The 13041-nt window shown below is 43.9% G+C and overlaps 1 protein-coding gene across 2 annotated transcripts in view; it reads left to right on the top strand.

Annotated features, from left to right (window-relative positions):
* The window catches only part of LOC114883112, a 231755-nt gene that overhangs the window by 99668 nt on the left and 119046 nt on the right, over positions 1-13041 (top strand). For both annotated transcript variants that reach the window (XM_029200550.2, XM_029200551.2), the window contains one exon: positions 167-210. In XM_029200550.2, the coding sequence (XP_029056383.2) occupies positions 167-210 (44 nt within the window). The remainder of the gene's footprint in view (positions 1-166; positions 211-13041) is intronic.

Raw genomic sequence — 13041 nt, 5'->3', positions numbered from 1 at the left:
TCCAACTCTAAAAATAAAATTTTTGTTTAGCATATAAAAATTAAAAAGTGATTAGATATAAAAATTAGATCTGATTCTAATTCTAATTTTCTACTTAAAATTAGTAATTCAACATTCTCTTTCCTTTTCTAATTTTTACTTAACGAATTAAATTATGTTTTTACAGATGTGTTGGTGTCCAATGACCACTGTGGAAATCATCGCGTTAAGGTAAGAAATAAACTAATTGCTTTCAAGCTTAGAAATATTTGATTTTGATGCATGCTTTTATTATCGCCCGTGAAAGAATATCCACAATTAATCAAGCTGAAGGGAAGTCAAGAATTCAGGGTTCTTCTTCAGGGGTATAAGATATGAATCAAAGTGGATAGACGAACGATCAAAGAAATCTGGTACTATCATTCATTTCCAGAACATTGAACTAAGCAAGGTGGAGGGGAATGTTATTGAAAAGAAAATTATTTTGATAAAGGATAAAAACTTTTATCCCAAGATTTCTTTGACAACACGCTCCGAATTAATATTTGAGAATATAATAATTTATTTCTTAACATTCTAGAAAACCTAGTAAAGTATCATCAATATGGAAATATCATTTTCTCCGTATACATTTTTCAATTTTCACCAATTTCCTTAATGTCATTCAAATACCAACGACCACACGCGCAATTTGCTTCTCAGTTTCTATTTAAAAAGGAGGCAAAGTACCTAATTTACGGCGTATCCGCCTAAACGAAGCGCTGCTAATAGGATTAAAACGTTGAACGAGCTTTCGCCTACTCTTGTTACAATTCCAGAGAGAGCTTTTACGGTATTGTTTTGCGCTGCCATTTCGCTAAGACGAGCGGCACCTTCGCCGTGCTGGCAGCGAAAGCATGCGTTTCTTCTGTCCTCGCTCTGTGCTCTTTTCTTTTTCGCTGTGTGTGTGTTTTTTTTTTGTCTTCTCTCTTCTCTACAACGTTGATTTACCGTCGGTAATTCCGTTAAGAGGACGAAGGAGTCACCGATTTACGACTCGTCGAATGTTCTAATTCACTTTTCTCCGCGTGGCCTCCCGGTTTCCGTTCAGGGATGCGATATCCGTTCCGCGATGCGTGTTTCCTCGATATATATCTTCGTTTCCCACGGGCGTCGAGTCGTTGAAAATGTTCATTGCCTCGCGGCACACGATGATTTCCGTCTTACTTTAAGAAACAGCCTGCGTATTTGTCGGTACACGACGTCGAAAGGTGCACGCCGAGTAATTGATTGGCTCTAATTCCAGTCTCTCGTGCTCATTGGCGTTTCCCATTGTGATGCAGTCTTACGACCGTCTCGACAATATCATCAGGCTGCTACTCGGTTACGGTTAGAAGAAAGGAAATGTGTCGAAGAAAAAGCGAATCAGGATAAGCGAACGGACGTACCACTCGGTCGAGTCCTAGAGCTACTTTTTCCACTTCCTGGGGCGACGTTCTAATTTCTTCTTATTTATCAGACCGTTCGTGAAATTCTTTTGACATAGGGTAGATCGGGGTTGGTAATAACACGTTAAATATTTCAAAACATTTAACAAATATTAATATAAATTTTGAAAAATGATATTTCGGATATACAGTTAACTTTTCGATACCTTAAATTAACTTTTTCTTACTGATTTGAAATTATAATATCAATACTCCATTTGTAATTACGTGCTTCTTGTTTTTATTAATTTTTAATTTGATCTATTTTAAAGTAATACTAACCGTTACTTAGTACTTTCAAGAGTCTTGTTGATTAATAATTTGAGTTGAAAAGCACGAACGGGGTCGATTGTAACATTAGCACGTGGGGACGTTAAAAAGATGTTAAAAGGAAGAAAAGGATCATTACAGAATAAGCTAAAGCTCACGTTTCTTCATTACCAAGAATTATTCAAATCTCGCGTTACACCTTTATCCGAATATAACGTCGCCTCGTCGGGCCGGGGTTTAAACTGTTTCTAATAACACGTCGAGCATATGCGTAAGAGCGAGCGAAGCGGCGAAGCGACAAATAATTTTCGGGATGTCGTAGGCGGGTAGCATCTTGCCACATCTGCTTGATAATTCTCGGTGCTAATCCGGCAAATCCCACGGCACCGTCGCGCATTAAAGTCGGCCTTAGATGAGAGCCGGGTTGGTGCGGAGGACCAAGAGGATACCTACAGCTCCGTAAGCGAAATGGAAGCAAGGGGTCAGAAGAGGGGGACGAAGTAAAGGTGGGAGGACACGCAAGAGGCGGTTGTGGCAGTGCTACTTGGCGATGAGGCTAATATGCATGCGCTCGACCTAGCCAAAGTTCACTTAGATCGCATTGCATTGCATTACGCGGCATTACAATGGTGCTCCATCCCATGGAGAGACCGACAAAGAGGTCGAACCAGAACCTCTTCTCTTCCCCCTTTCCTCGCCTTTCCGCGTGATTCTCTGACCTTTCGTCCTCTCGACGTATCCACCACCCCCGTCGGCTACCCACCCGCCATCCTGGCCAGAGAGGCAGAGGCAACACATGCTTAATAATTTACGCGGCACAAGTGGCCTGGAACTTTACCGTGAGTTATATCATACTTGCGCATACATTCTTATACACGTGGACACGAGCCTACTACCCCGGCTACTCGCACACATCCCAGCTACCTTGCAGGAAGAAACTGGCCTCGCCTCGCCTCGCCTCCCTCTGCCGTGCCGTGCCTCGGCGAGGTAAAAGCATCCCCCGTGCGTGAATTATTGCCGGTAGAGTTTCTAGGGCATGCGCGAGAGATACCGACACGGGTTATATTTTTTGGCTGTATTTTCTAGGTAAACGTTGGGGGTATGAGGGGGGTGGTTCGAGGGCACACAAGATGGTTGGCGAAGATCGGCCAGGCCACGATATACGATAGTGACAAGGGAGAAGAGAGTAGTAGGCTTTCCAGCCTTGCATCAAGGTACATAAATTGTGCACAGTTTCGTTGCTTCTTCTGCCTTATTTTTTTCTTTTCGTTTCCCGGTGTATGTTTAAAAGGTAGGAAGAAAAAGATTGTTGACAGCGTTGGATCGCATGCACGTTTCGCGTTTCTCAGAAAAGCTGGAAATATTTCTTGCCCAGGGATTGTTAACGATACGAGAACGGCCGATACAGCAGAAACTCACGAGCGAGAAAGAACAAGGGTGATTAATTCCGTCGGGGGTGCAGTTTCGTCTGAAAAACAGTTCTATAGCCTGTTCGGCCATCTCGAATCCCTTACGTTCAGAAACTATTCTCTCGGTCTTGATTTTTCTTCGGGCTCGTTTATATGAAACACGAAGGAGCCGTGCTTTCGGTGCAGGCTCCCCTACTCCCCCGACACGGAGGAATGGAAACGATCCGAGGAGCTCGTTTGTATTTCTTGCCGTCGTTCTAATGTTATCCTTGCTCGATGCTCCGCTTTTCATGGATCACGTTTTGTAGGTTCGTCCTTCGACGAAAAATTCCTATACTTTCGGGCAATTTCCTCTCGCCATAAATCACGTCGACGTCGTCGGGTTCATCTCCTGCACGCCGCCGACCTTTCCCGTACACCATTCGCGCCTCTTTCTTTCTCCTCGTTTCACGCGAGCAAATATGAATGAGAAAAACGCGTCGAAATCCACTGAAGCGGAAGAAAAAAGAACGGCTAATTACGATGCAACTTTTCTCGTCGTTCTTCTCGTTAAGCAACGAAAACAGGAGGAAATATTAGCCAGGGAAAATTTCTGTTCCGCGGTTTCTCCCGCGAACGTACAAACAAGACGGCGCTTTGCGTTTTCTAAACCGAGTCTCTCTTCAGTTTCGAAACAAAGGGCAGTTTGTCAGTTTTGTGGGAAAGTGCAAACGTAATACTTGTACGCCGCTCTTGTACGGGCTGCGCTTTTCCAGACCACGCCACCGTGTGTGTTTCTTTCCATCCTTAACCTACATTAACATCGCGAACCACGTCTTTCCATAGAGGGGTTGGTCGATAACCGTGAAGCCCGCACATATGCTGAAACTAAATTTGCGGATACATTTAGCCGTGTGTTGTTTCACGTACACGTACGTGTATCGACCCCTCGTCATACAGAAGCGGAAGTGGGCTAGTTATCGGATATGAAACGAGCCACCCCTTGGAAAATAAAATACGAAAAATTGCATTAAGTATCGTGATTTCTTGAATTAAAATGTATTTTTTAAATTATGAGGACGTGGGCATTTCTTGAGATCAAACAATCGAATTTTTTTTTCTCAATCTTTTTATTTAATAATACAGAATATTTAGAGTTAGAATTTATAATTAAACCAATTCGAAATTCGGCTTACAGCCAGATTGGCAGCATCTTCTTTGTTGTAGGGTTGTATAATTTTTTCTGTTCATAGCAGCAATAGATTCTAAAAAAAAAGAAAAGGAACGTGAAATTTGTTAATTTTCTGCTCACTCCCCTTAATTTGTGATTATGGCTGATACGATTTGGGGAAATTGAAGGAGTATTTTTCCGACACGTCATTTCCAGGCATAGTGATTTCGTGAAAATTTCGTAGCTCAGAAATCGAGGGTTTCCTACCGATGACGTATACACAGCTGTTTAATCGTGTGCACGCGTGGGTACGAGAGCTCGGCGCAGTACGATGGGATCGAGTATCGTACGAGCCGATGACTCAGCTCACCAACCCCTTAGAGTGGCTACCCACTACATGAAATACCCTTCCTGGCACTACTCACAAAACCAGCGCTTCCAATGAAACGCATTAGTTATCGCGTTACCGATTTCTCTTATTCTACGTCTCTTGTTTTCAATGGAAAATACGTTTTTGCTCTTCCCCTTAAACCCTATTTTCATTCATATAGATTTTCACAAAAATTTGACATATCATACATCCAGATACTGCATAGAAAAACAGAGGGTTTTTTTTATAACTATGTTGTATTTTTCCAAAAGAGTTTGAAAACATTCCGAAGATACTATTGCGAAAATTCTATATTTTAAATCGGGTGTATAATATTTAACATTTCCCAGTAGATATTTATTGTATCTCTCGTAAATTTAAGCATCAAGTTTACGAGTATTCAGAAAAATCCCCGATTTGGGTAGAACTGTTTTATAGACGCGCTATATTTGTCGCTGTAAATCAGTACGTAACGACGTGTCGTAGTTTATATAGAAGATATACAAATAAAGGGAGATTTTTGTACCTTTGGCAAAGCGGATTTTCCAGATTTATATTACCGAATGTTTTATCGTTTATTTTTATTCGAACCTATATTTTTAATCGCTCCTCGCAAAAACTCTGCCCCCGAACAATAATAATCATGAATTACGAAAGAAAATTCAGCGGGGGGGTAAAAAGAGGGGTGAACTTTCGGGGAAATTTCAAATAGCCGAGGAAAAGCGTTTAATTCGAAAACAGCTGAGCCTGGTGCAATTCTCGAGTATATATATATAGGACAGGCGTCGCGACCACGACGGTGGAAACAGCAACTTTGTGTTTCATGGAATCTAATTTCCAGGCGAATTCGGGTGAATAGGACAGCAGAGGTTAAGGCCGATCCATGGAAATGGATGGCGAATATAGAGGTTGTTACGAAGTTGGGCAGGCTAATAAGAGGGTGCAAAGACGCCCTCGTGCCCGGCAAAGGCTCGACAGGGGAAGTGCACCCCTTATATATTGAGATGGGGTGACGTCGTAGGGTTGGCTACGTAGGAGGGGAAGGGTGCGTGTAATTTCCCGGTGGACGATGGCGTCAGGGCGCGTGGTGAGGATCAAGCCGGGGGTCGTTTAACCACCAGTGTTGTCTAGTGTCTCGTGAGCTGTGTCGTAGTTCTGTTCTCTCGTGATCGTGAACGTGCTGTACTTGTGATCGTTTAGTTATTAATTCTATTAAATAAGTATCTGTATTCCGATAATACCATTAGAAACATCGTGCCAAAGAAAAATTCAATATCGAACGTTCTCCTCAAGCACACTGTGTACGATGAAATTAGTGCAATATATCGTGTAAATAATTGACCAATTACCATTCGTGTTTACCCCGATTCAAGGTGGTATTTGTCTGGTGAAAGTGCAGTATCGTGATCGGCATTTAAGTGTTCGCTGTATCCCCTTCCGTTGCTTCTAAGTGTGTTGTTGATAAATCTGAACGAATTCTTCAACTATATCCGACGTTCTCTATTCAGATTATCTACGAACTATCCGAGCAACTGGTGTTCGTGCACACGCGGCCACAGGCATCGCTCAGTACGTGTTTATCGATTAAGTTAGCTCGAATCGATAAGAATCTCATATTGGTAGGTACTTTTGAAACGGCAGGGTATAGCAATCGTGTAATCGGCGCGAGTGCAGGTAGATCGCGTAATCTGTAGATCAATCGTACGGACATTAAATCCACGTGGATCAGGGAGAGGAAGCAGAACGGTTCGGTTCGGCTCGGCCCGGCTCGACTCGGCAGCGTGCGCTCAATTTACTCGGGCAGCAGATATTTTTCTAAAGGCCTCTCTTAATGCGCTTCGAAAGCCATTAATCGTTGCGTGCGAGCGGCATCGTCGGTTCCCTCTTTCCACCGGCTTCCTTTATTTCACCCTCTTTCTCGTTAAGTATTCGCTTTCCCGTGCACGAGCCGCATTAGCCACTTCCCACCCTCTCCACCATCTTCCTATCTTGCTCCTTCCTTCCCTTCGCTCCTACCGCCCTTCCCGCGTCGCTCTGTTTTCCGTTCCAACGAAGATTACGCTATCGTGTATTTTTTATCGAGCTCCTGATTAAAACCGGACCTCCTGCTCCTCCTCTTTCTCCCTTTGCCCGTTCCAACCGACCCACACCCTCTATCTGTACCACACCGTTCGTTCGTCGCCGACTCTGCTTTCGGCAAATAACGCCTCCGTTTTACGCTCTCGCCACCTGCGAGACCCGAAACCAGCCGGTTACCGTCGCTGACGACAGTTAACGAGTACCTTCGTGACCCTACCCCACTGGATCACCCCACCTCACGTGTCAACTGCCCACTGACTTTGTTCGCGGTCGTGGTTTATGCGAGAGCCGATAAGTAATCGGCAGACCGTTTTAGCCCGAAAACACGTGGGTAGAGCTGGGTACACGAGTACCTACGCGCAGTCGAACGCGAACGAAAAGCAGAGAAATGTTGATACCAGTGTCGTCACCGCCGTCCTCCAACGATGGCGACGGCGCCATCAAACTATTTGTCGGACAAATACCGAGACACCTCGAGGAAGAGGCGTTGAGACCGATGTTCGAGGAGTTTGGGAAAATCTATGAGTTCACCGTGCTCAAGGATAAGTACACGGGCATGCACAAGGGTGAGTTAATTTGAGGAACCTTTCATTGAAATACTTTTTCCATTTGAAATATTAAGAGATATTCTGACTGAAATCTGAAGCGTGACACAAGCGCGATATATAATATTAAATGCAAAATGAAAATGATCAATGCAACCGTGTAAAAGTGCCACGTGAGGGGCTAGATAACCTGGACAAACTATGCCATTTCTGTAAGTTTAACCAAGATAAGTGTGAACGAAGCATTTTGCCGCGATAACAAGTGGAAACCTGCGTCCATGAACGTTGGGGAGGGAGAAGGGGGGGAGCTAGGTTGGTAGCAAGGTGTACAGAAGCGATGTGTATCGCAACGAGCACCCTTTGCATTGTAGGGCCGGACGACGGCGCATTATATATCGTATCGTCGGCGCGGTAGCTTTCGAAACGCGACTGAGAGATTAATCAGGATTTATTCTTTTGTCTCACGACGTGGTGTATGGCGCGGCAACTGTGGGCGGGAACAGAGAAACGCTTCGAGTGCGAGAAAGATCGCGGTAGGGTTAAAAAGGAGGGAAGGGAGGAAAAAAAGGGGGCGGAGAGAGAAACGCGGCAAAGGGGCATAGAGAAGAGCGGGCTAAGCCGGTGAAACAATAAATTTCGCGGGCATTCACGTCGATCGCCGAGAGGATGAGCCGACGTCGACGATCGACGGCCTTTGTTGGCCGGCCGTAAGCCTCCCTATCCACCCTTGCTAACCTCTCCTTCTCACCGAACGGCTTCGACCAATCTCTTCTTCCCTCGAACATCGCGATGCACCAGACGCCGGCAAACCTGATACAATAGGACAAACGTTTCACCAACGTTTCGTGCCGTTTCCGTAACGGAAACTTGTCCCGGAAACGGGGACTTTAACACTGACGTCACCGGTCACCGGTCGTGTAGCCTCTTCTCCTAGCGAGAAGAGGTAGGATCTAATGCCACCACTCGATCCCTGCTGCTCGAATTACGACGGGGTCGGTTATGCGATATCTTCGTATAAACGAAAAAAGAAATATATATGTATACACACTGTATATGGAAGGGACAAAAGCTGGAGCCGAGAGAAGAGCTCCTGGTGACGCGGTACTTCGCCTCGGTTGGGATTTTATAAAGGCATTTGGAAAAATGAGACAACGCTCGGAGAGCTGCTCGGATTGTCTTCATGAATTGTGCATCAGCCGAGAAGCCCCAAGCTCCTTGAACGATTTTATTCGGAATTTCGGCTTCGACGATCGCTACGTTATTATGAAACTAGTTTTCCGCAGGAAATACCGGTATCCTTTTGATTCTCGATCGATAACCGTCTTGCAAGTGTCGATTCGTAAAGATGAGGTTTTGAAGCAAAGCGGGGGGGTTAGCGTTTATTTTATCTATAGGAATGTTGCTACTTTCTTGAAAACTATGAAATATAAGAAAATGTTCAAAGTATTAACTCTTGAATAACGGAGTTAAATTTAGAAAATTGGAACAATATGAAATACAAAATTAAATTAAAATTAGGGCTCTCTCTATGGTTCGTCGTATAAATGATTGTATTTTTAGTTATGAAATAATTTCTTCTTAGCCTCCTCTCTTATTTCCTTCTCTGATTCATAGTTTCATAAACTTTTAGATCGTAGACGATGTCCTTCGAAGGATTTCGCTTATTTAATTTGCAGGCAGAACCGTTCGCCTGACCGTAGTCAGGAATGCGGCTGTTTTACAATAAATATCCGGCCGATAAGCTGTACAGAAGCGCGGGCTGGCCGTTGGATAGGGTAGATTTTTATTTTCGCAGCCGTGCGAAATTTATGGTTGACGAATGGCCGTTCGAGTTTTTTTCCCAGGAAATAGCTCATTAATCTTTCGAATTATTCCCGCTTCCAACTTTACTACGTTTCACCGGTACACCTGGTCGTATCGACGATATTTTGTTGCCTCTACCGTGTCTGTATCAAAGGCGTATGCATATGCATGTTTCGGATGAGATTATACGTTTGATGCGTGTCGCTGTCATGCCTATTAAGTTTAGAATCCGCCGCTTGTACGGCAACCGGTACACCATGCCTAGCCGAGTGCTTTAATTTTTAAATCGTTATCTGTCATTCCATCGTTTTTGCTGGATTATCCCGGCGCGGCTCGCTATCTATTTGGGTTATCGTAATTAGCCGCGTTTAAATCGGATTACGTATTTCGCGATTAACGACCGCGCGAACATAAAGATATTTGTACCGCGACGCTTTTGAAAATATGTTCATTATCGGACGGTGGTGTGTGTATATGTGTGTACCGAAAAGAAAAGCTTTGTCCACGGACACGTGAAACGGCTACAAAGCCATTACGAAACGATTTTCGGCAATCGCGCCCGCCGCGGCACCTGTAATTTCAAGCTTTCCAGTAAACAAGGGCGCGTGGATTCGAACCGGTGTGTTCGTTGAAACAATCGGGGCTCACTTTGCCAACAACCGACGAAATGTATTTGTTTGCATTGACATTCGCCAAGTCAAATAGCGCGTTCACTGACGCTTTTATCCGTCTATCAACCGAAAACTATAGTGTGATCTCGTTGAATGGAAGATAAAGGAAATAATAATGATTGGCTTTAGCTACTTAGAAAAATCGTTATACAACGTCGCCGGTCCTAGGATGGTGGGTTCATTAAAATGCACATCTGAAAGCCGCGATGGTTCATTCAACGCCGAGTTTCCTTTATTTTACATCCGCCACGCTCTCTTTCAATACGTTGTGCCTGTAACCTTCTGTGAAGTTTTTCGTTGAGAACCGTGTAGGAGGTTGCAGGACACAGAGGAACGGAGGGAGGGCGTGGCAAGAGGTCGAGTTAGGAAAGGTAGTGCTCAACGGCGACGAGGCTGCAACCGACACGGCAGTCTTGTAGTTTCGAAACAGCTCTCCAATTTTAATGAGACCCGTCTATTTCTCCGCGATTCTGTCTCCGTGTTACGGCCTGTCTTCGTGTAATTATATTTTGATTCCTCGAGCTGTGCAGCTCTCCCCCTCGAACCCGTCCCTGTTCCACCTTCATCCGCCCATCCCTTGTCACGGTTTTCAGCCAAACTTTTCCTCTCTTTCCTACGCGGTCCTTGTCCTCGCCGCCTTTTCCATCCTTCTTTCGGCTATTATCTTCTTATCGTCCCTTCTTTTTCCTTCACTTTCATTCGTCGGTCACAGAAGGTAGCAGAAGCTTGTTGCGAATGCTAATACATCCTCCTCTTCAACTCTCTTGGCTACCATCGACCGGCTGGATCATGGTACACCCACACCACCCATCCACCCGTTGCCTCAACGTCACCTTACTCTTTTCTTTTCCACGACCAGCAGATACGGCGATCCTCTTTCCGCCTGCCGGCACTCGACCAATTTGTTTTGCCCTACAGATTGAGTTACAATTCAGCGTAAATAGAAAACTACCGCCCCGGTTCCCCGTTCACGGGAACTCGCTTTGCATTCCCTTTATTTCACCGGTCGCTCCATTGGCTGCCACTTCGGCATCCTTACTTAATTACCTGCTAGTTACGATACTTTCCTAAACTTTTCGTCCTTGGTATTCGAGGACGCTTCTTGGTATTCTTTCCTACTTTGTTGTCTTCTTGGTGGTATATGGTTGTTAGCGACGTGGTGACCCATTAAAATTTTCTTCCTATCGCTGCTAATTAACAAACAAATGAATCTTTGCATCTCCTTTAATGGGGAGATGCTGATGATTTAATGTTCGATAGATCTACCTCAGTCGAAATATACATTCTACGATGATATGATTTTTGAAAGTTTAAAATTTCACTTCATTCAATGCAAAAGTAGAATTGTTGTTATTTTTTCACGTCCAACGTGAAGTGGTCTTAAACGTTTTCATGAAACGATGACCAGGTTCGAAACACGATTCAACTGGATGCTACAATTCACAATCAAAACGGTATCGAGATGCAACGAGCAGCGGTAAAATCGTGCCGCGACCGTCGGGGCATAATTTAAGCGACAAACGTATATCATTTTGTCGTTCAATTAAATGTATTAAAATATAAATCTTGATATCGGGGCTGGCCGCAGAATAGAACCAAATGAAATCATTTCCTTTCAATTGCAAGCGTTTGTGCAGTAGAGTGGATTTAAAGAGAACGCGTCCATCGATTCGCACGTATACGTATATGTACCTATGTACAGGGTGTCCCAGGTATTTCCTGTCAAAGCATAGAGATTCATTCTATTAATAAAAACAAGGAAATCTAACGAAAATTTTTTAAATTACATAATGTAAGTGGTCAAATATTTTTGTGAAATCGTTTATATTCTCATAAATTAATGATTAATATTTTCATATCATAATGTATAATTAATTAATCTTAATTATTACTTCATAAATTAGCAAATAAATATATTGGAAAGTGCCTAAACAAGGAATGAAACTTCCACACTATGTAAATTTAATTTCAAAAATTTCTTTTCTTATTTTTATTTGCCAAAAATATTTTTGGGCTTAGTTGAAAAAAAAAATACCGCGGAACACCCTGTACGTGTATATGTCGATGCGAGCGATAACTACGAGTTTAACTCTCGCGAGCGGTTTGCTCGTTTCAGCGTATTTAACAGCAGTGTAGCAAAGGGCTCAGCTGTTGGGGTGGTTGGCACATGGGGACCATGGCACACGCCATTACAATGGCAACCAACCCCGTTGCCAGCCTTCCCGCAATCTCTCTCCTCTCTCGACACGAGGTTCACGAGGGCTGTCTGTCCGTTCGTCCGTTCGTTCGTTCGTTCGTTCGTTCGTTCGTTCGTCTCTTCGTCTGCATACACGGCCGTATGTTATCCCACTTTTTTTTTGCCACAGGCCTCTCTACAATCGCATCGTTTCTGTCTCTCCTACACCGTGCAGATCGATCCGGTGAACGCATCGCCCTCTGGCCCATTGAAAATTGCTAGGATTCAGGACAATTTGGTGTTCGAATTGACAATGGAGGAATTGTTGTTTTTAATCCGTACGAAATCCTCTTTGCAACGGTACCTCGTTGTCCCGGAAATAATACCGGCCGACGTCTTCACCGCGATTTAATCACTAACAATTTTGTTGTTAACCAACCGACGTCTCCTTTCATCAAGTTTCAACCTGAGAATATGGCAAAATTTATATTTCTCAAAACAATGAACATCGGATTAGCTGGATAGAAACGAGGGTGGGTTTGGACTTCTCAAAATTAACAGAAATAAAAATTTTTCCTTGACTTTGTAAACTTCTAAAATTCAAAGAATTTTTGAAGTGATATCGCTTTTCTCGCGGGGATGCATTTTCTTTCCCAGTCTAATAACTGACTAGATCAAGGTCCAGTGGATTCTAAGTATCCCCCACTCGGTTTACTTCCGACGAATAGTAAGCATGGTCAAAGAAAAAGATGATTTTCCGTCAAGGTTGTCGTTGCCAGGGTCCATTAGAATAACGAGCACGCGTATTGTTTCGGTATAAACAAGATAGAGAGGGCGAGAAGGCAAACTGCTAAGGAATACCATGACAGATTGTAGCCGGCACGCGTGTGTACGTGTGTGAGTGCGAACACCCTTCTAAGAAGGATTTGTACGATAGAAGGGAGCAAGGCACTGGGGAAATAAGGTAATACCTACGGCTTTGTCTCGATCGGGGGCAAGAAGAAGAGGGTAGTTGCCGAGGGAAGTAAAGGACACTGGGTTGCATCACCTTATTCCGCTGCAACGATGCATTTTCTCTCCTTCTTACCTACTTCCCGCTGGCTTTATTACATTCGAAAAAGGG

The sequence above is a fragment of the Osmia bicornis genome, chromosome 9, assembly GCF_907164935.1.
Source record: "Osmia bicornis bicornis chromosome 9, iOsmBic2.1, whole genome shotgun sequence".
Taxonomy (NCBI): domain Eukaryota; kingdom Metazoa; phylum Arthropoda; class Insecta; order Hymenoptera; family Megachilidae; genus Osmia; species Osmia bicornis.
Note: the sequence above shows the minus strand (reverse complement) of the source record. Positions and strands in the feature narration are given on the sequence as shown.